General features: G+C 38.7%; 3 protein-coding genes across 8 annotated transcripts in view; all 3 read left to right on the top strand.

Annotated features, from left to right (window-relative positions):
• Positions 1–2,316: 2,316 nt before the first annotated feature.
• LOC121873977 (zinc finger protein 513-like) lies at positions 2,317–12,766 on the top strand. Its single transcript, XM_042377857.1, has 4 exons — positions 2,317–2,783; positions 7,523–7,757; positions 11,305–11,691; positions 12,630–12,766. The coding sequence occupies exons 1-3, from the start codon at positions 2,355–2,357 to the stop codon at positions 11,688–11,690; spliced, it is 1,050 nt and encodes a 349-aa protein (XP_042233791.1). The 5' UTR covers positions 2,317–2,354; the 3' UTR covers position 11,691; positions 12,630–12,766.
• Positions 12,015–13,010, top strand: LOC121873976 (protein krueppel-like). Its single transcript, XM_042377856.1, has 2 exons — positions 12,015–12,020; positions 12,630–13,010. Exons 1-2 carry the CDS (start codon positions 12,015–12,017, stop codon positions 13,008–13,010), a joined length of 387 nt encoding a protein of 128 aa, XP_042233790.1.
• A 3,346-nt stretch (positions 13,011–16,356) lies between these two features.
• Positions 16,357–23,670, top strand: part of LOC121873853 (multidrug resistance-associated protein 1-like) — a 52,400-nt gene continuing 45,086 nt past the window's right edge. The window contains exons 1-2 of one of the 6 annotated variants that reach the window (XM_042377640.1): positions 16,357–16,560; positions 19,715–19,826. In XM_042377640.1, coding sequence (XP_042233574.1) covers positions 19,755–19,826 — 72 coding nt within the window. In that variant the 5' untranslated portion in view covers positions 16,357–16,560; positions 19,715–19,754. Of the gene's footprint in view, positions 16,565–17,416; positions 17,491–19,638; positions 19,827–23,670 lie in introns of those variants that run through there. The other 5 variants (XM_042377639.1, XM_042377636.1, XM_042377637.1 and 2 more) reach the window with 5 other exon arrangements.

Genomic DNA, 23,670 nt, shown 5'->3' with positions numbered 1-23,670 from the left:
TATGATAGGTGTTCAAGTTTGTGGAAGATTATGCTCAACAATATTCAGTGTACAGGCTTACATGCCAGTAATGGGCTGAAATACTGTAGACCTAATAATTTTTTGTCACTTCTGTTTTATTAGTCTTTATTAAAAGAAGTAATAATGCACTGACACTCTTATTTCTATTTCGTTCATATCAATTGTACTGTACATGTATATCAAGGAAATTTACCCTAATACACAATAAATGATCTTTATTTTCCTTTATAACTTTAAGGACTCTATACAATATATGTTACCTGGCATTATAACCCACCAAAGCTGAAAGTGTCAAAACATAATGCATCACACTTCTCATTCGGTAATCTGTAAATGTTTGTAAAATTAATTTAAAACAGCCATATTTATTAGATTTACTACCTGATGAGAGTACAGTATAGCATATTGTCATGTTATTTTACTTGGCTTTATGAATCAGATGAGCACCCTCCATTATTTATGGAGAAAATTTACCTCACTAAATACTGTATACAGTACAGTACATGTACTGGTCTACGCATGAGACGATTCAACAAAGGAAAGAGTGATTTATTCCTCAAAGTTGATGCAACAACTCCTCGTACCTTAAAGAAATTACCGGTTAGTGAATAACTATCATTGCAGGAATAAGATAGTTTAAACTTTAGGCAGTGTATAATGCTATTATTTGACATATACAAGGGAACAATATTGACTTGCAAGCTTGTTTTTCCATATTTATTTGCTACTTTGAACTTCAATAAGACGGGCATTTTCTACAGGTGAGGCTGGATGCAGACGCTCAGTTGACTGACGGGAACAGAGTGGTAGACAGCGGGAACAAGCTTCTCAACAGCAGCAGGATACGTCAATGCACTTTCTGTACCTACACAACCTGCCAGGCCTCCCATTTAAGAAATCATATGCGAATACACACAGGAGAGAAGCCTTTTGCTTGCCCTCACTGCCCATTTCGTTGTACCCAAAATGGCAATCTTAAAATTCATCTTCGTGTGCATACTGGAGAAAGGCCATACAATTGTCTACATTGTCCATATCAAGCTACAATCAGTAGCCATTTGAAAAGACACATGAAAATCCATACTGGAGATAAGCAGTATTCGTGTCCTCACTGTCTCTACCAGACTGCTAATAATTATGACCTGAAGAAACATATTCTAATTCACAGTATATAGATGTGTTATTGTGTCTTGACAGGCCTGTGTAATATTGCTTCCTGAGTAGAGCATCTAGATCAATATCCTACCATAAATGTTGTACTTTTGATGTTCAGCAAACTGTTCTCAGATCAATATACTGTATATATATATTTTTTTCAATACAGTACCCTATATAGTGATATATCTTGCATTTTATGGATAACAATCTTATTGAGCCATAAAATGTAACAGTCTGTTTGTGACTTATGTATCATTTTGTTTGTTCGTACTGTTCTAATGCCATGGAAATTAGTGAACAGTATTAACCAGTAATTTCAGGTAAATTTATCAAATTTCACGTAAGATATTCTTCATTATCTTAAGATAACCAAACGTTACCTACATTTGATTAGCTTACATTACATTATTACTGATGATGTTCTTCGTGGGTTATATTATTTATCTACATGATCATCTCTGTACACTAATACAGTGTGTAGACCAGTTTAAAATTATAAAGAAATATGCATGTATGTAAAGTGTATTGAAACTATTACTGTAACAGTTCTCTCTCTCTCTCTCTCTCTCTCTCTCTCTCTCTCTCTCTCTCTGCTTAACAGGTAATTTTAATAACAACTGTTTAGCTATTTGTAATTTAATATATCTCAAATTCTCTTTTTTTATTATACTGGTGGAGTTTTGATATGGTACTGTACTTTACAGTATTGTACAAATATAGAATTGAATTAATATTGGAACATGCTTTTCATTCATTATTGAAAATAGTTATTACTGAAGGAAGCTGGTTTTATGATCACTGGTATACTGAAATTATAAATGGACGTTATTTACACTCAGTGCCCAAATCTGGGTTCCTTCCATGACCTTATGAAGGAGATGAATGATCTGGGCGTAAGTTGTATATTACCGATATATTTTCTTTGGTTTGTTTGTACAACAATTCTGACGTAGATACCAAGTTAATTTTGTATAATTTTTGTTTTAATGTGAAGAACAATATATAAATAAAGATTTTTTCCCTTAAAAATCTAATGTTTCATTACTTTTCAACCTCTCAAGAAATTTCTCAGTGTGAATCACATATACTGTACAGTAGCTTACTAATGGTTCTGTATTGTATGTTTGTTTAATGGTGACCATAGTTACTCTGAATAAGACGGGCATCCCCCACAGATGGTGCAGGAGAGTGGCGATGTGGATCCTCCGGGTGAAGGAGAGATGGGTCTGGACAACACCTTCCCCATCAACACCAAGCTACATCGATGTCCTCACTGCCCCTACACCACCAACCAAGAAACCCACCTTCTAGAACACTGCCTCACTCATAGCTGGGAGAATACATTTTCTTGCCCACAATGTCCATACATGGCTGTTGAATATAGCCAGTTGAAGAGACATATCCGCTCACACACTGGAGAGAAGTCGTTCTCATGTCCTCATTGCCCATATGACACTATTGATGGTAGTAATCTGAAAAGGCATATTCGTACTCACACTGGTGAGAAGCCTTACTCTTGTCCACATTGTCCTTATCAGTCTGCCATGAAAGGGAATCTAAATAGGCATCTTCGTGGTCACTTAGAAAAGGTTAATTTGACTTCATAATCCCTATTGATTCATAGTAATTTTCACATAATGATGGAAATTTTTAGCATGCTTAATTCATTTAGCTGAAGTACAACACTGTACTCTGTTTACTAAGAATTTTCATGTAAGGCAATGCAATACTGTATTTAGATGATAACATATTACATATGGTATACTGTACTAGTACAGGTAGCTAGAATTTTTATGAAACTGTTAATGCTCAAAGTGCAGCTTATTAACTTTTTGTTTTAATAACAGTTAGGGAAGATATTCGCTACTCATAATGTCGGTATTATATTTACGGAGTCTTTTTTTTCTGTTTTCAACAAACATCAATTACAGTACAGTATTCTTTGTACAACTGGAATGTAGATTTATAAAAAAATCTAAAAATGTGAGTTTTGTGTATGATACTACTGTATACAGTATTTGAAATATATTGTATGTCAACAAACAAATAAGGGAATACAGGTATAATGGATTTTTTTCTATTATTGTTGAATACAAGACTGTAATGAACACAAAAGGTTACCAATTGTCTATGGTTTCAGATGTTCCATTGCACAGGAGTTTGATTGTGGTACTGTACCAGTAATTATACTGTGTCCAATAATAAAGTTTTCAAGATTTTTCTCTTGATTTGTCAGTGTTTCATCTATGTGTTTTAACAATAAAATCAATTTTATCAAAATAATTTCCCCTGCATTTTATACTGCATTTAGAAATACTGTAATAATGTTACATGTACTGTCCCTGCATATGATATTTTTATCTTTATCTTTATATAATTATCAGTGATGCATGCAGCTGGAATGAAATAATACAGTACATATAATAATGATCAAAATTTCTTGGAGCCAAAAACATCAGGTATTGATAAGTTCCCTGAGGTTGGGTTCGAGACAAACTATAACATAGGTGCCATTAACCGAGACATTTCATACCTTTAAGGTGTGAGGTACAGGGAACAGATAATAGGCTTCTGTGGTATGAAACTGTTCAATGCTGCTCTTAATGGCCCTGTGAGTTTTGCCCATCACTTTCTTAACCCACAGGCTCTGGCATTCTCAAAAGCAGTAGCACTATCCAGCACTAGCTTGGAAACCTTTGATTCCAAAATTTTGGGTTAAGTATTCAAAAGAAGACTCAATCTCATTACCCTGTACAGAATTCCACCCTCTGACTTCTTTTGTTCATACTTTGCCACTAGAGAACTGTTTCCTCTACCTGGGTGTTTCTGGCTTTTGTCACTCTCTTTCTTTTCTCTGTTCCATTTTTTAGCTCATCTTACTTTAGTGGGTAGGCACAAAGCTTATCCTTCAATTTATTTGTATTGTAGAAGGTGCTGGATTTAATGTGGAACTTTGACCATATCAGTGATAGAGAGGTTCTTGTATTTCTCTCTGGGCTTCACTGTAGATTTTCTGCTTCCTTTCTTACCAACCAGAAAGTTCGTAGGGTTCTTTCAAACCCATACTGTACTGGTAATAAAAAGCGAAAGTGTATATACTGTACAAAAATGTACCACGGTATGCACTCACAAGGGCTGATAAAAGTGAACTGAAAGGTAGCTTTGTCTGAGAGATGCCAAACAGCTACATGCACCTCCTATGCCATCCAATTTTCCCAAACTGATGCAACATATGTGGGGTAATTTTGACAGATTTGCAGCTTCGAAAGCTAATGAATTAGTATAAATTCAGAATTAATGAATGTTCTATCTACCTGTGGTATATACTGTATATGGTAATGCCCCCAACTTTCATTGTCATGTACAGTAGCTCTTTGAAGATAACCCTGTGAGTTTGAAACAAAGATCAATAAATAATTCCTGCTTTCTCCAAGTTCAAATTTCACCATCTACTCCATGACAAGTGAGTTGCCTCTTCCATTACAGTACAGTAATGGATAACATTTTCCACAGGATCTGGCATTCATCAGAATATTTTAATCCATTATTGTAATGCACTACTGGGAGCCATCTGAGATAAAATCGTCAATGTTAGAGGTCTTTTCTATTGTCAAACATTAATATTCCACACACCCAGTACCCATCTGAGCTTCCTGGGGAGTTATTAGCAGTAACCAAGAATATATGTTTTGTTAAGGTACACTCACAGTACAGTGCAGTATACAGTAGTAATTAAATTATGTAGGAAGGAGACCTTGTGATTCGATTGTCCACCATTACTGTAAGTTCCCCAAATTAAAAGGTGTTTTGTAGGGAGGTTATTGTAAAGAAGTTCATAAATATTCTATCCTAAGGTCAGTCTTATTTTGTGTCCCGAGCATTGAATTTTTGTGGGAGAATTAATATTGTATTGTTTTGTGGCATATGGCATCATTATATGACTCATGGTCACTCCAGGATATTTAAAATGTGGCAGAAACATCATCCCATAACTCATACTTGCATAAGTCTCTGGTCCTGTGTGTAGGATTGAAAGGGTTAAGTACACTGTACACATTAACTGTGACTTTCACAAAAATGTTAACATGATCCAGTAAAGATCACATTTTGTGAAAGGGTCTGCTGGGAAGGTTACAAATATGACAGCTGCCTACACCACTTGATGACCATAACCTAGAATAAAGTGCTGTAATGTACAAATTGTAGGTCATGCATATATTGTACCCTGTATAACCATCAAGTACAATAATATTTAACCCTGTACTATATTTAGTCATCATTTAAATGCAAATCATGTATAAAGAGAAAGCATAATTGTGAGGGTTTACTGAATAAATTAACATTTCTGTGAGAGTATGAGAGTTGGGCATTGCTTGGCAGCAGAGGAGTGGTCGGTGTGCGGTGCGTGGACTGTGAACTCCAAGCAGGGCCGTCCCTAGGAGGGTGCGGGGCCTGGGGCAACTCAACCACTGCGGGGCCCCACACTGGTGTCAGATTATGCGGTCAGCGGAACCCACCCCCACCAACCCCCATGGGACTGTCACTATGGGTGGTAAGGTCAAGGTTGCGATGGTGGCATAAGCCGTCAGGTCAGATTAACCAGTCAACAGGTAATGTGTCCGAGGTCACTGGGTCTACTGCTGGGCCCCACGGGGCCCCAGGCGGTCGCCCCTGTTCGCCCCCCCTAAAAGACGGGCCTGACTCCAGGGATTGAGTATGTAACAGCCAAGAGTCATGTAAGGATCCCACAGTAAAATGCCAGCCATCACTCTAGTATTTCCTTCCATCCTTGACATCTAACATGGTGCAGTGAGTTTGGAGTTGATCCTACACCCACCAGGATGGCTGCTCTCCATCCAAGCATAGAATGATTAATGCTTAGTTGGTAATACCCAAAACAATTAACAACATCGTTTTTCTCAAAATAATGTCTATTATTGGTAATAGCATGTAATAAATGAGAATCTGTGCCATTAGGAAATGGTACAACACCTAAAAATATCAATACAGTATTTTGTAAAAAAATGCAATTTGCAAAACTGTATACAGTAATATGCACTGTGAACCTACATTTTATGAGAAATGATAGGTAAACAATGGATTATGAACACCACATTGTCACAGCATCAAAATATGAGTAAGCTTTCCCCTCCATGTCGTCAATTGGGAGTTTTGGGCTGAGATCCTTGCATCATTCACTCATAATAAATAAAAGATCTCCCTATTTGTATTGTGATTGGCGGCCACAGACAGCCATCTAAGATTCAGATCATACAGAGGTTCAGAACATGTTTGACTCCCCCAAATTTTTAACACCTGTACTTTTAATACTAATGGTGATTAATAAACAATTTTGAACAACACGGTATGTACAATTTACGTGAATCTGCCTGCAGTTTCTTTGTACCGTTTATTTTTTCAGATACATTTTATGTATTCAATGTGCTAATGGCAAAGGAGGGATTTATTTGAATCAGGATGCAATACAAAGTTGGTACTCAGCATGAACATTATGGAAGTGGTTCAACTTAAATTCCAGTTCATCTGTACAGTATTTTCTATTGACTGAAATCCCCTCGGAAAAATATTGCAATTGTTTGCTTATTCATCAGCAAAAATTGAGACTTCGATATTAAATTTTACAAACACATGTGAGTGTATCTATTGTTATCCTTGACGTGACTGATGTACAGCAGTACAGACCTCTGATATAAAAATTATATACCGGTATTTGGCCTTGTCGGTTCTTAATGTATTAGAACGGTATCTTCAACAATGCTAGAAATCATAATTTAGTCTTTAATAGCGATGTTTGCAAAAAGTCTTAGCTCTCTGACATTGTTGATGTTTACATACTTCATTAAACAGTTTAAGTGAATGTTATTGTTTTCTGTTTGTTTTTTTACTTGTTACCGGTACATAAAAAAAAAATTGCATTGAAATTGTGACATTTACACAATCACTCAACCTTTAAAGATTTCCAACACTTTAATTTCACTGCAAAAGACATCGGTTGGTGTTACCCTTCAAATTAGTACACCTACATGAAAAGAAATGCAGGATTCACTGAACTGCAGAGTCACAATTCTCAAGCGGAAATCTGAACACATCGTATCATTGTTATACATGCATTTCCACGTTTATTCTTTTAGATTCACGATTTTGCAATGATTATGTAACTGTAAACATGTGATAAGCTTTTAACTGACAAGAAGAAATGTTAGTGTTTTAAAGAATCATGTACATTTTACGCTGAACTTGTGGACAAGGAAAGTATTGTTAATATGCATATAAATTTTATGTTGAACATGTAAACAATGAATAAGGAAGGTGTCGCTTACAGGTGGGGCTGAATAGTGAGGCTGAGCAGTACAGCGGAGGAGGAGGAACAGCTGCGGGCCGCGGGAGGAACACAGCCGTTAGCAGGAAGCTGCATCAGTGCCCTGTCTGCCCCTACACCACCACTAATCGCTCCCATTGGATTGTTCATTACCGAACTCACACGGGGGAAAAGCCATATTCCTGTCCATATTGTCCTTACGAGGCTGTTGCTAACAGCGACCTTAAGAGACACATTCGTATTCACACCGGAGAAAAGCCTTTTTCCTGTCCACATTGTTCTTATCAAACTGCTGTCAGCACTAGTCTTAAACGACATATTCTGACCCATACGCGTTAATTACACTTACAGTATATGGTACTGTGCACCTGTATTCTGCTTTTTGTAACACAGGAAATATTTGATGACGTTAACTTTAAATGATACTAAGAATATACCAATTTTTCATGTAAAGAACTTTCAGAGCCATAATAGAACAGACAGAGGAGTAACATGTTTTGAGAAAGTGATGTTGATATGAAGAAACTTAATATCATTAACATTATTTTATTCCAACACTGAAGTAGTTTACACCAACATATTAATTTATTTTTTTTGTGGTGACTCATTTATAGCAATGTAGTATAACATACCGCACGATGTCATCATAGTCAAGCTTGTTGTATATTTTATTGAATACATTATGCTTGGGTGAGAGGTTTAATTTACTCGTCACTTTTTTATCAAACAGCATTGAAGTGTTTCACTTCTTTGATAATGAAACATCTGAATTGTTAACACGAGATAATGGGCAAGATATGATGGCGAGGGAAGCACTGGTGCATGGATAAACTGATTCCTTGTTGGTAATGCATATCTAATAGGCAACCAGTTTATACTATGCAGTTGTCACATGAAAAGGGTATTTTTATGTATTATGGAAAAGTATATACAGTAACCAGAACTGACTTAACAGCTAAGTTTCATCCACTTTTACATAATCAGCAACCATTACAGTTCGTAGAAGTTGAGTGGTAGCTGTTGGGTGAACCGTGACATCACGGTGGCAGTTACATTTTCATCCTTTTCATTGATTATTACTACTGTATATGTTTCAAGCTTTAACATAATTCCATATATTCCTGAAAGAATTACATGACACCTAACAACCAGCAAACAATCAACTTGTGTGTACTACAGGTGCTGAGAAAGTAAGACATTGGGCCGAATTTAGTTGATGATTCATTTGTTTCATAAATATTACTCTATCACAGTTAAGTTCAGCTTATATACAAAGCTGTAAATATTAATATAAACTTTTAATTTCAGTGACTGTGGCAATAAATAAATGGTCCTGTGATTAATATAATTGTGTTTTTTCTGGTTCCATTAAACTTCTGGATGCTCAGTTCTGTTATTGTTGAAGTGCAAGTTGAGTTGAAGTACTGTACTGTACGTACTTCATCATATTATGACAGCTTTCAAATTCATTATGTTATTGTTTTTAGTCTAAAGTGACACTTTCAAGATTATTTTTCTCTAAGGTAATTTTTAGGGTAACATTATGAAAAATATATCGACTGGCAATAAAAGAGTTTATTATAAAGTGTGGCTGTGGCGTACAGTACATGGCAGGATGGTGACGAAGCTCGCAGGGAACATATGAAGTGACGAGGATGAGAAAATCTAAGAAAATCTGACATTTCGTAAGCAAGTAGATACAGGTTGACCATCAAAAATCCGGCAATCGATAAACCGGAACCTTCAGTTTTCCAGCATGGATTTCGGAGCGCATTTTCAAATATTTCTTTGTTTATTTAATGAAGATATATGTTTTAGCTCATAAAATTCATACAAATTACCCGGCCAGAATATAATTTACATTGCTGGAATTCTTACAATTTGATGATCATTTTGAATATAAACATCATAGATTTTGCATTAGACATACAAATTTTAGATATAATGTTTACTCTGAATAAATATGTTATCTTTTGTGCAAGATATATGACATTTATATTCAAAATATTCCTGGTCTTATAAGGAATCCAGCAATGTCAATTATATTATCCTAACTTTAGTTTGAGGTATTATTTATTACTAAAAGTTAAAATTAGTTTTTTCACCCAACATTTCTCTGGTAGGGATGGAAGATGGAGGGTGTGGGGGGAGGGTTGGGACCGACCGACTATCTAGCGCGGTTGGAAGAGGGAGGAGGCAAGTTGGGGTACTTTGATTGACAGATAGCGTCGTGAAGAATATTTTTTTTTATTAACTGAAGATATTTGTTTTAGCTCATAAAATTCATACAAATTACCTGGCCAGAATATAATTTACATTGCTGGAATTCTTACAATTCGATGATCATTTTGAATATAAACATCATAGATTTTGCATTAGACATACAAATTTTAGACGTAATGTTTACTCTGAGTAAATATGTTATCTTTTGTGCAAAATATATGACATTTATATTCAAAATATTCCTGGTCTTACAAGGAATCCAGCAATGTCAATTATATTATCCTAACTTAAGTGTTTAATTTTCTTTGTTTAAAGGACTGTACAGATAGTCATTTTCTGTTAAACTTATACAGCAAATATAACCATCAGTTTTCCGGCATTTTCGAAAATCCGGCACTCCTCAGGTCCCGAGGTTGCCGGATTTTTGATAGTCAACCTGTACAAACTTAATAATTTTTGCATGACTCCATTAGATAAAAAAAATGAAAAGCTGCATTGGCATAGGGAGGCTAAAATTAATTTTTTGGGCTAGTCAGACTACACCAAAAAGACAATATAATATGTCACATATTAAACGTGACAGAGTTGTAACCTGTTTCTAGCTGTGTTTACTTTTGGACTTCTCAATTACAATATGTACAGTAATATATTCCCCCCTCCCCCTTTTTTTTCAGTTAAATACGTATAAAAGTATGTATTAGATGGGGTCTCACTGGAAAATGCTTGAGAACCCCTGCCCTATAGACAGTCAGTCAAGATTGGTGCTCACAGATCTGTATGATGCATGCAAAAAATTTCTTGTTGGTCAAAATTAGTTATTGATTATCATAAGTATTAAAAACGTGAGGAATAAGACACATATTTTAGTAATATATGATGAAAGGAAGCTCATTTATTTGCGGGTCACATTAATGATTCAAAGTTGACATGATATCAATTACAGAACATTACGAGCGTGTATGTGTGTGTGTGTGTGTGTGTTTGTGTTAAGAAGACATTTATTATCTGGATGTGCCTAAATAATAATGCCAAGCCAACTTAGATATGTACAATACAAAAAATTCATATGTATTGGGAGAATTTTTTTGCATATGTGTGTTACTCACTCATTGACTTTGCTCTTAAGACCATGAACATGAAACCTCGAGGGCTGAAACTTTGCATGCATACTGTGGGTGTGCACCTCATTGTAACTTTTTTAGATTTGGTTAAGAAAAAATAAAAACATTCAATATATAAACTAATTAACAAAATGGGAAGGCGGGGAAGAGTGCCAGGAGCTATACCTAAAAGTGATAGTGTAGTTGATGTAGTGTAAATGAGAGTGAAGCTGATGTAGTTTCGATGATATTATACTTGATGTAGTGAAGATTATCGTGCAGATGGTGTAGTATTAATGATGTATGCATTATTGTTAAAAAATATATATTACTGCAGCCCGTGCGAAGCTGGGTAATGATGATAACAATTACAGTATATGCTCACATGTATCTAGCACCTAGTAGAGCAACTAATAAGCTACTCTCAAATCGACACGTGATATTTTCGGTTACATTACTAAGGTGCACAACATCCCCCACAGATGATGCCGGGGAGTGACGGTGGTCATACCGGGTGGACTAACGTCGCGGGGCTGGAAAGGAATCCGGTGCTTGAAAGGAATCCAGGGCTGGAAGGCATTCCCACAGCTCCTGTCAAGACCCATCAGTGCCCCTACTGTCGCTACAAAACACCCATCACATCAAATCTTAAGAAGCATGCCCGTATTCACACGGGAGAGAAACCATATGCATGTCCTCACTGTCCATTTCGAGCAACCCAAAGAGAAAACCTTAAGAAACACGTCCGTACTCATACCGGGGAGAAACCTTACCCGTGTCCTCAGTGTGCTTACCGCTGCTCCAGGAAAAGCACTCTAATGAGCCATATTATGTCTCAACACAATTAAGGTATACCTAGATATGCATTTAATGGTTTCATATTTATGTTTGAAACTAAGCACGTCTGCAATACAGTACATTCAGTTTAGCAACAATTGTCATATTTGGTTTTATGTAGAAATACAGTGTTCATTGTATTTACAGTATATTTTTATACTCTAATTTTTCTAATTTGGAAATATGGAATGTAGATATACTTACTAGTTCAATAATTATTTATTGTTTTAAAATGAACTGTTTTGGATGCATGCTCATTAGAAAACACCAAAATCTTGCACTCTATTAAATTTCTCTATACAATTTCTCTTTTTTGAAAGACTTGTTTGGTTATGATGAAGGTACTGTATTATGAACCAAAACATAAATTTTATGAGTATAATAAGAATGAAATGTGTGCAAATAGTAATGGAGTTACAATCTGATAAACTGTGTGGTGCAAAAAGAGGAAATATCTTGTGAATGAACTTCATGCGGCTTATACTGTTGACATAATTAATGATGACATCATTAACCTGTTGTTATTTATTACCTAAGCTCACTGAATGAAGAGTTATTTAAAAAAAACTTAATGTAACGTCGTAACCGTGGCTGTAAACTATTACATCATATTATTCCATATTTTGTCTAACATTTGTGAGAACGAGGCTGTGAAGCAGAGATTAACTGTCTTTTAGTACAATACTCTAGTGCAACACTTTGATATGTACACAAACACATGTACAGACACAAACAAACATATTGTACTGTATATACAGTATGCTCTTTTTTTCTTGAGATTTTCGTGGTAGAGATTTTGTGTATATCTTATGTGTTATTTCAACTGATTAGGTTTTCTTGTTTCATGTTTAACCATAAAATGAAATAAATTAAAGGATGCTTATGTATACATCTGTTCATTTGATGCCATTGTGCAGCAAAATTGTATTATTGTCCTATTTTTCTGGCAGGTGCTGATGAACCGTTCAGAAGCAAGACGTGGCGAGGAAGCATCATCAGTAGACCTGTGGAGCAAACTGTCCAGCAGTGTGTTTTCCAGTGTGGGTGCTGCTGGCAGTGGTGCTATCAAGAGTCATCAGTGTCTTTACTGTCCCTACACTACCAATATTAAATGTAACTTATTGCGACATGAAAGAACACACACTGGAGAAAAGCCATATCCTTGTCCCCACTGCAACTTTCGCTGTTCTCAAAATTGTGATTTAAAAAAACATATTCGTATTCATACCGGAGAAAAGCCTTTTGCGTGTGAGCATTGTCCTTACCGTTCCTCGCGGAAGGAAGTGTTACGAAGTCACATGCGTATACATGCGACGAGTGAGGGAAACTAGAGAGACCACAGACATAGTCATGGGTTTTTAGTGTGATGCCTTGATAGTGTTAATGTTATGTACATAGGCTAACTGAAGTGGATCCCAACGAAGAAGTACAACCATAACTTAATAATGAAACTGTTAAGAGAAAGTTATTGTCACACACATTCATTTTCTCTTGATGTAAACACAATTATTAGCTGTGCCATCCTTACTTATTATAAATTTAGATGCAGTCACACATTGTACTCATAGAATATTTGTCACCCAGGTCGAGCCATCAACATGGGTGGCATTTGTGATGCGTGTTTTCTGTGTGTGCTCACAGATTGTGGTGTACTAACAGACTGCTGGTACTCACACATTCTGGTTTGACCAACACTGGCACATGTTCAGGTACTGTCAAGAGCCCATATATATCCATACTTGCCAGCAGTGTTTAACAGGGACATGACCAACCACTTGACTGGCTAGTAAGCTGACAAGTGGTGAAGAAGAAGTAGAGTCATGGCCTCATGCTATGGTGAGCACTGGCTAACTGTTGACACCTTAGTCTTCTTTCATAAATGAAAAATAAACTGTATTATCTAATGATCACTGTTTACTACTTTCAATAAGGTATCAGCATACGATATGTACTGCTTATGGCGATGTAATGACAAGGGGTCATAGCTCAAGGTTGAAGAAGCTGCAAGTCCGGAAAACTGTGAGGGCAAACTTTTTTGGAGTGAGAATTGTGAACTCTTGGAACAACCTGCCGGAGAGTGTTGTGACGGCACCAAGTGTGAGCTCTTTGAAGACCAGACTTGACCAGCACTGGAGCAGGTTCAGATACATTCAGGAGCCAGTGAATGCTTGCCAACAGTGCATATCAGAGACATGACTGACAGCCCAAGCGGCTAACAAGCCGATCAGTGGCGAAGAGAATAAAAGTAAGAAAGTACTGTAGCTGTTTAGTGTTGGTTAGTGTTAGTAGTCATACAATAGGACTGTAATAGCAATAGTATAGCACTTAGTAATAGCATACTGTAGTAGTAGAAGTAATATTTATAGTATAGTAGTAGTAATTGTATAGTAGCTAGTAATAGTATACATCGCACTGTAGTAGTAGTAGAAGTAATAGTTATAGTATAATAGCTAGTTGTAGTAGTAGTAGTAATACAGTACTGTAGTGTTAGTACTGTAGTTGTTGTAGTAAGTACAGTAGTAGTAATACAGTACTGTAGTAGTAAGCACTAGCGTAGCTAGGGGGGGCGGTCCGCCCCGGGCGGCACTTTTGGGGGGCGGCACTTTTGGGTCTGCTCATCACCCATATCTGCAGCTACTGGAGACGTTAATCCATCCCTTTGTATCGGCGGCAAGTTAATCCTTGTCGTGTCTGACCTAACACCTGACCCACATCGTCACGGCCACGTCATGAGCTACACCCATGCTATGCGCCCCCCCCCCCCGCCACACACACAACCTGTAACCTGTTGAAGATTAAGGAAACAACTTCAAACAAGTACGCCAGTGAGCTCATGTGGGGTGGGTCAGGTGTTAGGTCAGACACGACGAGGATTAACTTGCCGCCGATACAAAGGGAAGGATTAACGTCTCCAGTAGCTGCAAAACCATGCAGTCTCGGGTCATATCAGTTCATGTACAGCCGACCAATCCACCAGTTACAAGCAATTCACTTCAGTTCTCCACAAGTCTCCATCGTGACAAGACGAGTGAGTCACTGTGCAATATGTATTTTTTGTGGGGGCACGGGGGCGGCAAACTCAAGGGCCGCCCCGGGCGGCACACACTCTAGCTACGCCACTGGTAGTAAGAGTGAAGAGCCACATCTCAGAAACTAGTTGGTAATTTTTTCTGAAATATCCTGAAGTGAAAACTATTTAAGTGATGAACGGCTTAAATAATTCTGGCTTTTTTTCATCAGCTGTGGCGGTTGTTACAAAGACTTTCTGAACTATTGACTTTACTTTTGATACTCTATATTTCTTAGAACACAATTAAGGAGGTTAACACTATTTAAGTAAACGAAAACTTTTGTCAAGTAGCGATATTTTTTTTCTTTTGATATCCCCGCGTGTTTAAAAAATATGTAGCACCTGCCATCTCTCCTTCATTATACCATGAGAGGAATAACACTTATAAATCAATATTGTGATGGAAAATGTCATTCTTTTCTTTTTATTTAGTTAAACAGAAAATAAAAGAGATTTCTTTGTTTCTGGTTTGATATCATCCACAGTATGTTAAAGAGGTGAATTTTTGCACTTTTTTTTTAACATAGACACATGGCCAACATATCCTGCACACATTAGCCTTCAAATGCTGTACAGTATTGTGTCAACTTTGGGTCCCTGAAATAACGTCTTTAACATTATTCACTTTGATTAAATCATGTCACATCAAGTTTGCCGTGTTCGTTTTCATGACCTTGAAGTACCTTATTAGAGAGCACTCTTGCTTTTATCATCCTTTCCTTATATGTATTAAAAAAATTACTTTCTATATTGGGATATCAGGAAACAAATTACAGTAATAGTTTTACTATAAAAAAAATACTTATTTTTCCTGCGCCTCCACGAAACATTGAGACACTACCAGCCTTCCCCTCATCACTCTAACCCCCCCCCCCCCAATCAGTTTTTACCTGTTGATTATATTATATACAACAAATGTATACAAAATAATCGCATAAATTTTATTTCACTCAATCACGCTAATCCCTTTACATAACACACACATTTAGACTCACTGGGATTGGTGATGTGGGACTATGGCAAGACACTTAGCACGTGTGAGTAAAAGTTTAATACTTCTTTTACAGCCGAATAGATACATATTGTCCGCGTCTATTAATGTAATTGAGTGTAGCTCATTCTATTGACCTTGAATGTAAGGCTCGGGTTGGGGATGTTTCAGTGTGTTTCTCTGTGTTTGAAGCACAGAACACAGTAATTGCTAGCGTATTACCTTCAAACTCTTGTAAAATTATTATTTGACCTGAAAACTGGATGCAGCTGAAGCACCAGGAGCGTAGAGGGTCTAGTTGGGGTTGATATTTTACTGTGTTCAGGGTCACACTCACCGATCCTAGAATTCTGGGAATACGGTTTCAAATAGAACACTCAGACATTTGCACACACACACAAAAGCCGTCTCTTCATACACTTACAAATATTGCCCCTTAAAAGAGGATCTATAGTCTATATACACTCAAATAAAAGTACACAGTCAGGCATAAACCACTATACATACACACAGATATATTACCTAATACAATCTCATCTTATCAAATACCCGACCCATTGTCATAATTCAATCAACGTATTAGGCCAGTTGTACTAAAAGCGGCCACGTGTGGCCTCTAAACCACAGCAGAAATCTCTTATAGTGTCGACCAGTTCCCAAGGGAGAGAGAGGCGGAGTTACATCATGTTAAGAGACTAGGGGCAGCCTTAATGCGGGGTGCCACCCGGGAGGCGGCGACGTCATGCCAGGGAGGCAAAATCTGAGGAAGCTTGTATCACGACCTTCAGTTCTCAACACTCCCTCACCAAGAACACTTAAGGTAGGTTGGTACTCTCCAATGCGGTGTTAATTAATACAGGGTGATACTGATGGTCACTTGGTATTAGTAGAGTGACACCGGTGGCCACATGGTGTTAGTGTTAATGACCACATGTTATTAGTGGCCACAGGTGTTAGTGGCCACTTGGAGTTAGTGGCCACAGGTGTTAGAGTTAGTGGTCACATGTTGTTGGTATTTGTGGCCACATGGTGTTGGTGTTAGTGGTCACAGTTGTTAGTAGCCACATATTAGTGTTTGTGACCACGTGGGGTTAATGTACGGTATACTAGTGGTGGTCATAAGGAACTAACAGCAACCTGAGTGCAAGTTTATATATGTGTTTTATCAGCATCAGAGAGCAAGAGGCATCAAGTTGATGAACTACATTTCCTAAGCCAATGTCCCTTTAACACGCCACAATTTGTTGTGGGGAGAAATTAAAATTTTTCTTATCGGTCAGTTATTTTGATTCCTAATTAAGAAGGGATCATACACACTCACCCCCATGATGTTATAGAAGAATCTAGTTAAATTAATCTATATTATAGTGGGTTCCGTAAATGCCTTTCATAAATCAAGGGGTATATTCCTGAAGAAACATAAATAAAGATAAATTACTATATGACCACATTCTCAATTCTCAATAGTTTCGGAGTTACAGCTCATGAGAGGTTTGGTAGGAATGTGATGAAATCTATATGGGGTGTAAATAAATCCCCTTGAATTCTGCCTGCGGGGTCACATAAAAAGCAAGGTGTATGCTACAGAGGTCCCAAACCGCAAGGTATTGTGGTGCCGTGTGCAGGACAGTGTGACCGACCGCCCAAGCGGCTAAAATGTCGATCAGTGGTGAAGAGGAGTGTGCGACAGGCTGAAGCCTGCATTGAGCAAGAGTTCTGCCCCAGAGAACTCTGAACAGTTGCTTTAAATGTTAATACTAGTACAAATCATATGGCATTATTGTTAATAAACGTCACATGAGTGAGATAGTGCAGGGGGTTGGACTCGGGATATTTCAGTTATTGGGGATCTAAATTGAGATTCAAGTCACAATCGAGATTTGTTTTGAGGTACTTGAATACATAAAAAAGTGTACTGTGATATCAGTGTCTATCTAGTCTATTCAACGCCTCGCTTATCATAGACAAAAGTATGAACCTATGAAGGTGTGTGAAACAATCCCTGATAACCGTGATGTACGAACATGACGCAACCAGTTCAGTTCATAAATATACGTTATTAATATCCCAAGAGTGACACGAAATTAGCATGTTTACAAGAAATTGTCAAAGTGTCCCATTGACAATATTGTTCAAAAACATTCTTACTCAGGAACTGGATAAAACGACTTATATCTAGATTTACGAATGTTACGCAGTACAAATACAGTACAATACACAACTTCGGTCAAAGCAATGTACCAGTTTGATTAACTCGGCAAAGGTGTTTCAATATTCAGGGGCAGATCTAGGAATATCAAAAGGGGGGTCCAAGAAGTTGTGGGAAAGGGAACACAGCGAGTAGGCTACAGCAAGCCCACCCAGCTGGGAGAGCGTTGAAAAGCCCCCCCCCCCCCTTCCCCAATAATTTATTTGCCTGATTTACCTTCTTCTCGCAATGGCCCGAGAACTTCAGCTCATTGTCAACATACACACCTAGGTCCTTCTCACATTCAGTCTCAATGAGTGCAGTTTCTTCATCCCGTTGAGACATATGATACGCCTCCTTACCGTTGGTACGCCCCAGGTGCATCATCTTACACTTTGTGACATTGAATCTCAGCAGCCATTTCTTCGACCATTCTTGTAGCCCACAGTGGTCCTTCTGCAGCTCTTCACAGTCCGCTTGGTTCATGATTTCCCGAAATAACTTGGCGTCATCGACAAACATTTGTATGGAGGAGTGTACAACGTCAGGCATGTCATTTATGAAACAAACAAACAACGGCGGGCCCAATACACTGCCCTGTGGTACCCCGCTTGTGACAGATACACCTGTGAACAGCTTTGTGACGACTTAGTAATTACTAAAGACTATAAGTTCACAAGTGTGTTTCTGTGACCTGGTGGAGATCTACCTGCCTGTTGTTTTATCTGTACACTGATACCGATCGTCGGGACTCGGGAGACTGGCTGGAGAGCTAGTGGTAATTCGACGACATATGAGGTAATTATCAACTGCTTCTGTATCTACGACTGGCCGCTGGTTACCAACGGTGGACGTTGGGAGTGGCGAAAAGAGGGTCGTATTTTTTATTTTTTTTAGAAATGGGTTCCGGGGTTATACTCTACCAATTCTTAACCAAGGTCTTTCATGATACTACACACAAAATTTCCAAGACAAAGGTTTGGTTAGATTAGGTCAGATTTCGTTAGAATTGGATTGGTTCGGTTTCTGTGTGTTTTTATCGTACAGTTTGGGTTGGTAAGGTTTTCATAAATTTGCCCAAGAAATGGACATGAAATCTACTCAAAACACATCGATACATGCAGGAAAAACATACAATTTCGTTCAAAAGGAATATTATCAGTACTAAATGCATTAAATAAATAAAGCGCTCATATAAACTAATGAACAGTCAACATTGACAGAAGGCGTACGACTCACCTCTTTATCTTTCGGAAATCGAAAGAAAGAAATGTTTCTGTTCCTTAACGAGTTGCTAGAGCAGTTAATAGCTGCACAGTACTGGGGCCCCATTACAGCTGTTACAAAAAATGTACTAATCAAAAGAAAATCGTGATTTCGCCGAAATGTTCGTCTTCTTGCCTTATTCCGTGCCTTGGTTATTATTAGTTTACTTCCCAGCCGCGTGGCGTAATTATTATTATTATTATTATTATTATTATTATTATTATTATTATTATTATTATTATTATTATTTTTATTATTATTATTATTATTATTATTATTATTATTATTATTATTATTATTATATTTTCGCCCCCAGGCCCTGATGTGGGTCAGTGACCTGCCCGGGTGGACTATATATATATATATATATATATATACACGCACACAGTTTCACAGGATTCAAATTATGTATAAAACTAACTATGAATTACACAATTTTAACAGATACGAATGGTTCCCACCAGTTCCTATCAGATAAAGCGTGAGAATAATGATCTTCTGAATGAAATTTCCATGCTAGGGGAAGAAGTTCGTCATCTGGGTGCAACCTGCCAGAAGAAATGGAGACGTCGGCTGTTGAAAAGTCAGACAGCTTCTACTATCTCACTCAACTGTGTAATGGACCTTTCTGGGTGAGTACTAGTATTGTTCTTATTTATAATCTCATGAACTAAATGTGTGATTAAAAAAAATACTGCATGAATCAGATGATAAAAGCAAAAAGTAAGGCACATAGCAACTGCATCTGAGGGAAATTATTTTAGTTTTATTTGTTTCATTAATTACGTCCAAAGTGGCAGACTAATCAGAAGGCATGTGATTATCATAACGCAAGAAACCAACAGAAGAATTATAATTAAAACAAAATATTTATTATTTAGTGAGCAACTTAGAAAGTGGATTTTTTCCAAATAGTGTCATACTTGAGGGAACAAAGATTCAAGACAACCTCAGCAACGAAGTCTGGCGATATGAGGATTTTGTGAATGTGTGACCAATGTCTGACTCCTTGTGGCTGGAGGTCCCTGAGCCTGAGCGGCAGACCCAGACAGTGCAATAATTGAGGCAGTATTACTGAAGTTCAAGAGTATTAGATGTGGGTTGTTACACAGTAATTGTAAACATAAGTGAGGGACGAACTCCGATATCTAGTACGTACTGTAATTGGATTATTTTCTATTTTTAGAGAATGAATGTGTACGCTACCACCAGAAGGAGTTCTTCGATTTAATTCATTTTCCACAAATATTCTTATTATTGAGCCAATGAAAGCAACTTAGTTGAAGCGTCATGATGTAATTTTCCGTTTCTTGTGGAGTTGAGAGTACACTGGGACCAAGCAGTTGGTTGTAACACGACACGGTAACTTGGCACTATAGTGTATGTGGCCAATTGGTACATTTCTCTTCGTGTTTTCTCTTTGTTAGGCTCACATACATACCTACGTGTAGGAGATCTCGCACTAAGGATGGAGGTGAGAAGTGAAACTCACAATGGTGTTTTCTATATATATATTATATGTACAATGCAGTGATAGGGAGTTGCTGTGTGGTGAGGAGCATCTTGTCTGTTTGAGAGCGTTGAGTAGAGCGACCTTCTTTGGCTTTGGAGTCATGAGTTATAAGGTAAAAGAAGATTATTAAGGATTGAAGAAAAGTGGTGAAACTGAAATACATAGGAGTGACGTTCACGGCGAGGCTGGGGGTATTTGTAGATTCTAAGATCAGATAGACAGGAAGTGAGCGGCACTGCTGATTGGCTGAGGTGAAGGCGGTAACTGGCCAATCACCGCGCAGTCCGAAAGCGAGGCCCAGTCCGTGGAGCTCGCCGCTGGTTAGTTAGTAAGCAGACGGCAAGTGATCAATCAGCAGTTGTAGGGGAGAGTATTGTAGTGGATACTCTCCCTTACTTCTCGATTTGTCGCTTACCAGCCGACCCGCCGCGAGTTCCTCAGACCGAGCCTCACTTTCAGATTGTGCGGTGATTGGCCAGTTACGGCCTTTCCCCTCAGCCAATCAGCAGCGCCGCCCACTTCCGGCAGACTTGTATAAATACCCCCAGCCTCACCGTGAAGATTATTTTACTCAACGCTCTCAAACACTAAATCAAAGGAACTTAAGAACCTTAATAAACAATGCGGCGATGCTCAACCCCAGCCACCTCCTTATCATGGGGGACTTTAACTATGGCGACATCGACTGGAGAAACGAGTCAACCCCGAATGACTTGAATAATCCTGCTACTCTTTTTGTAGAAACTCTGAGAGATAATTTTCTGTTCCAACATGTGAGAGACCCGACACATTACAGAGGGGAGCAAACACCCAAGCCACTTGACCTCATCATAACAAACGAGGAGGGTATGGTGGCCAAACTGGAACACCTTGCCCCAGTTGGCACCAGTCACCATACAGTGTTGTCATTCAGATTTAACTGTTACCTAGTTCAAGATAAGGCCAGGCCAAGGTGCAAATATTACAAGGGAAATTACAATGGGATGAGGGAAGAGATGAGGGGTATCAACTGGCCTGACTTATTAAGGTACAAGAACGCAGACACTACGCTGAATATCATAACTAGTAAAATGACCCATTTGATCGATAAATATATACCCAAGACCAAACCCAGTGCTTCTAGGAATACGAGGGGATCCCTACACATGAACCATGCGGCGGTCGACAAAATTAAGAAGAAAACCCAGAAATTCAAGACGTGGGTTGGGTCAAACGATGAGCAAGACAGGAGGATGTATGCAAGAGCCAGAAACCAAGCAAAGATAGAGTGTAGGAGGGCTGAAAAGGAGTTCCAAAGGCTGGTTGCACGCGAGGTCAAGTCAAACCCAAAGGCGTTTTACCGCTATGCAAAGTCGAAATTGAAAACGCGAGTAGGAGTATCAGACCTGAGGCTTGAAGATGGTAGTTACGCAGATTCTGACCAGGATAAAGCTGAGGCATTGAACAGCTTCTTTTCCTCAGTGTTCACAAGAGAGGATGCAACTAACCTTCCTGCGTTTGAGGACAGACGGTTCGACACAGCACTGACCCACATTGTGTTCACAGAAGAGGGTATTAGAAATAAACTGTCCAGGCTAAAGGTCCATAAGAGTCCTGGACCTGACATGGTGCATCCTAGAGTGCTAAGGGAGCTGTGCAACGAGCTTGCAGAGCCCCTGAAGATTCTGTTTTGTAAATGCCTGGATGAACAAATGGTCCCCAGTGAATGGAAAGTGGCTTATGTGAGTCCTATCTTCAAGAAGGGCGATAGGCACTCCACGAACAACTATAGACCGGTGAGCCTGACCAGCATAATATGTAAAGTACTTGAGAGTATTATCAGAGATGCAGCGATGGAACATCTACTACGAAACAACCTTGTAAAAGATTGCCAACACGGTTTTATGCCGGGGCGCTCTTGCTTGACACAATTGCTCAAGGTATTGGATATTTGGACCCATATTCTAGAACGGGGTGGTAATATCGACAATATTTACCTAGATTTTGCCAAGGCTTTCGACAGTGTACCCCACGAAAGGCTGAAAATCAAACTGGAAGGGTACGGAATTCGGGGAAATGTCCTAGCGTGGATAGAAGACTTTCTACATGACCGCAAGCAATGTGTGGTGATTAATGGCACGAAATCGTCATCTGTACCTGTAACAAGTGGGGTACCGCAGGGTAGTGTATTGGGCCCGCTGTTGTTTGTTTGTTTCATAAATGATATGCCTGACGTTGTACACTCCTCCATACAAATGTTTGCCGATGACGCCAAGTTATTTCGGGAAATTAAGAACCAAGCGGACTGTGAAGAGCTGCAGAAGGACCTCTGTGGGCTCCAGGAATGGTCGAAGGAATGGCTGCTGAGATTCAATGTCACGAAGTGTAAGAGGATGCACCTGGGGCGTACCAACGGTAAGGAGGCGTACCATATGTCCCAACGGGATGAAGAAAATGTACTAGTTGAGACTGTGTGTGAGAAGGACCTAGGTGTGTATGTTGACAATGAGCTGAAGTTCTCGGGCCATTGTGAGAAGAAGGTAAATCAGGCAAATAAATTATTGGGTCTTATAAGAAGGTCGTTCAGATATCTAGACGGTCCGTCCCTCGTGACGATCTTCAGGAGTGAAGTGCTTCCCCATCTGGAGTACTGTCACCCCATCTGGTCCCCGAGATATGCTAGGGACTGTCAGTTGGTTGAAAATGTTCAAAGGAGGGCCACCAAGCTGGTGCCTGCACTTCGGCATCTCAGCTACCCTGCGAGATTGGAGCGCCTGAACTTGCCTAGCTTATACTACAGACGGGCAAGGGGGGACCTAGTTGAGGTTTATAAGCATCTCAGGGGGCACTACTCAGTTGAGTGTCCTTACTTGGAGCTGGCGGACGCTCGCCCCACAAGGGGTCACAGCTCAAGATTGAAGAAGCCGCAAGTCCGGAAAACCGTGAGGGCAAACTTTTTCGGAGTGAGGGTTGTAAACTCTTGG

Source organism: Homarus americanus, unplaced genomic scaffold (genome assembly GCF_018991925.1).
Source record: "Homarus americanus isolate GMGI-L3 unplaced genomic scaffold, GMGI_Hamer_2.0 scaffold25827, whole genome shotgun sequence".
Lineage (NCBI taxonomy): Eukaryota > Metazoa > Arthropoda > Malacostraca > Decapoda > Nephropidae > Homarus > Homarus americanus.
The sequence above is the reverse complement of the archived record's forward strand: the minus strand, read 5'-3'. Positions and strand labels throughout refer to the sequence as shown.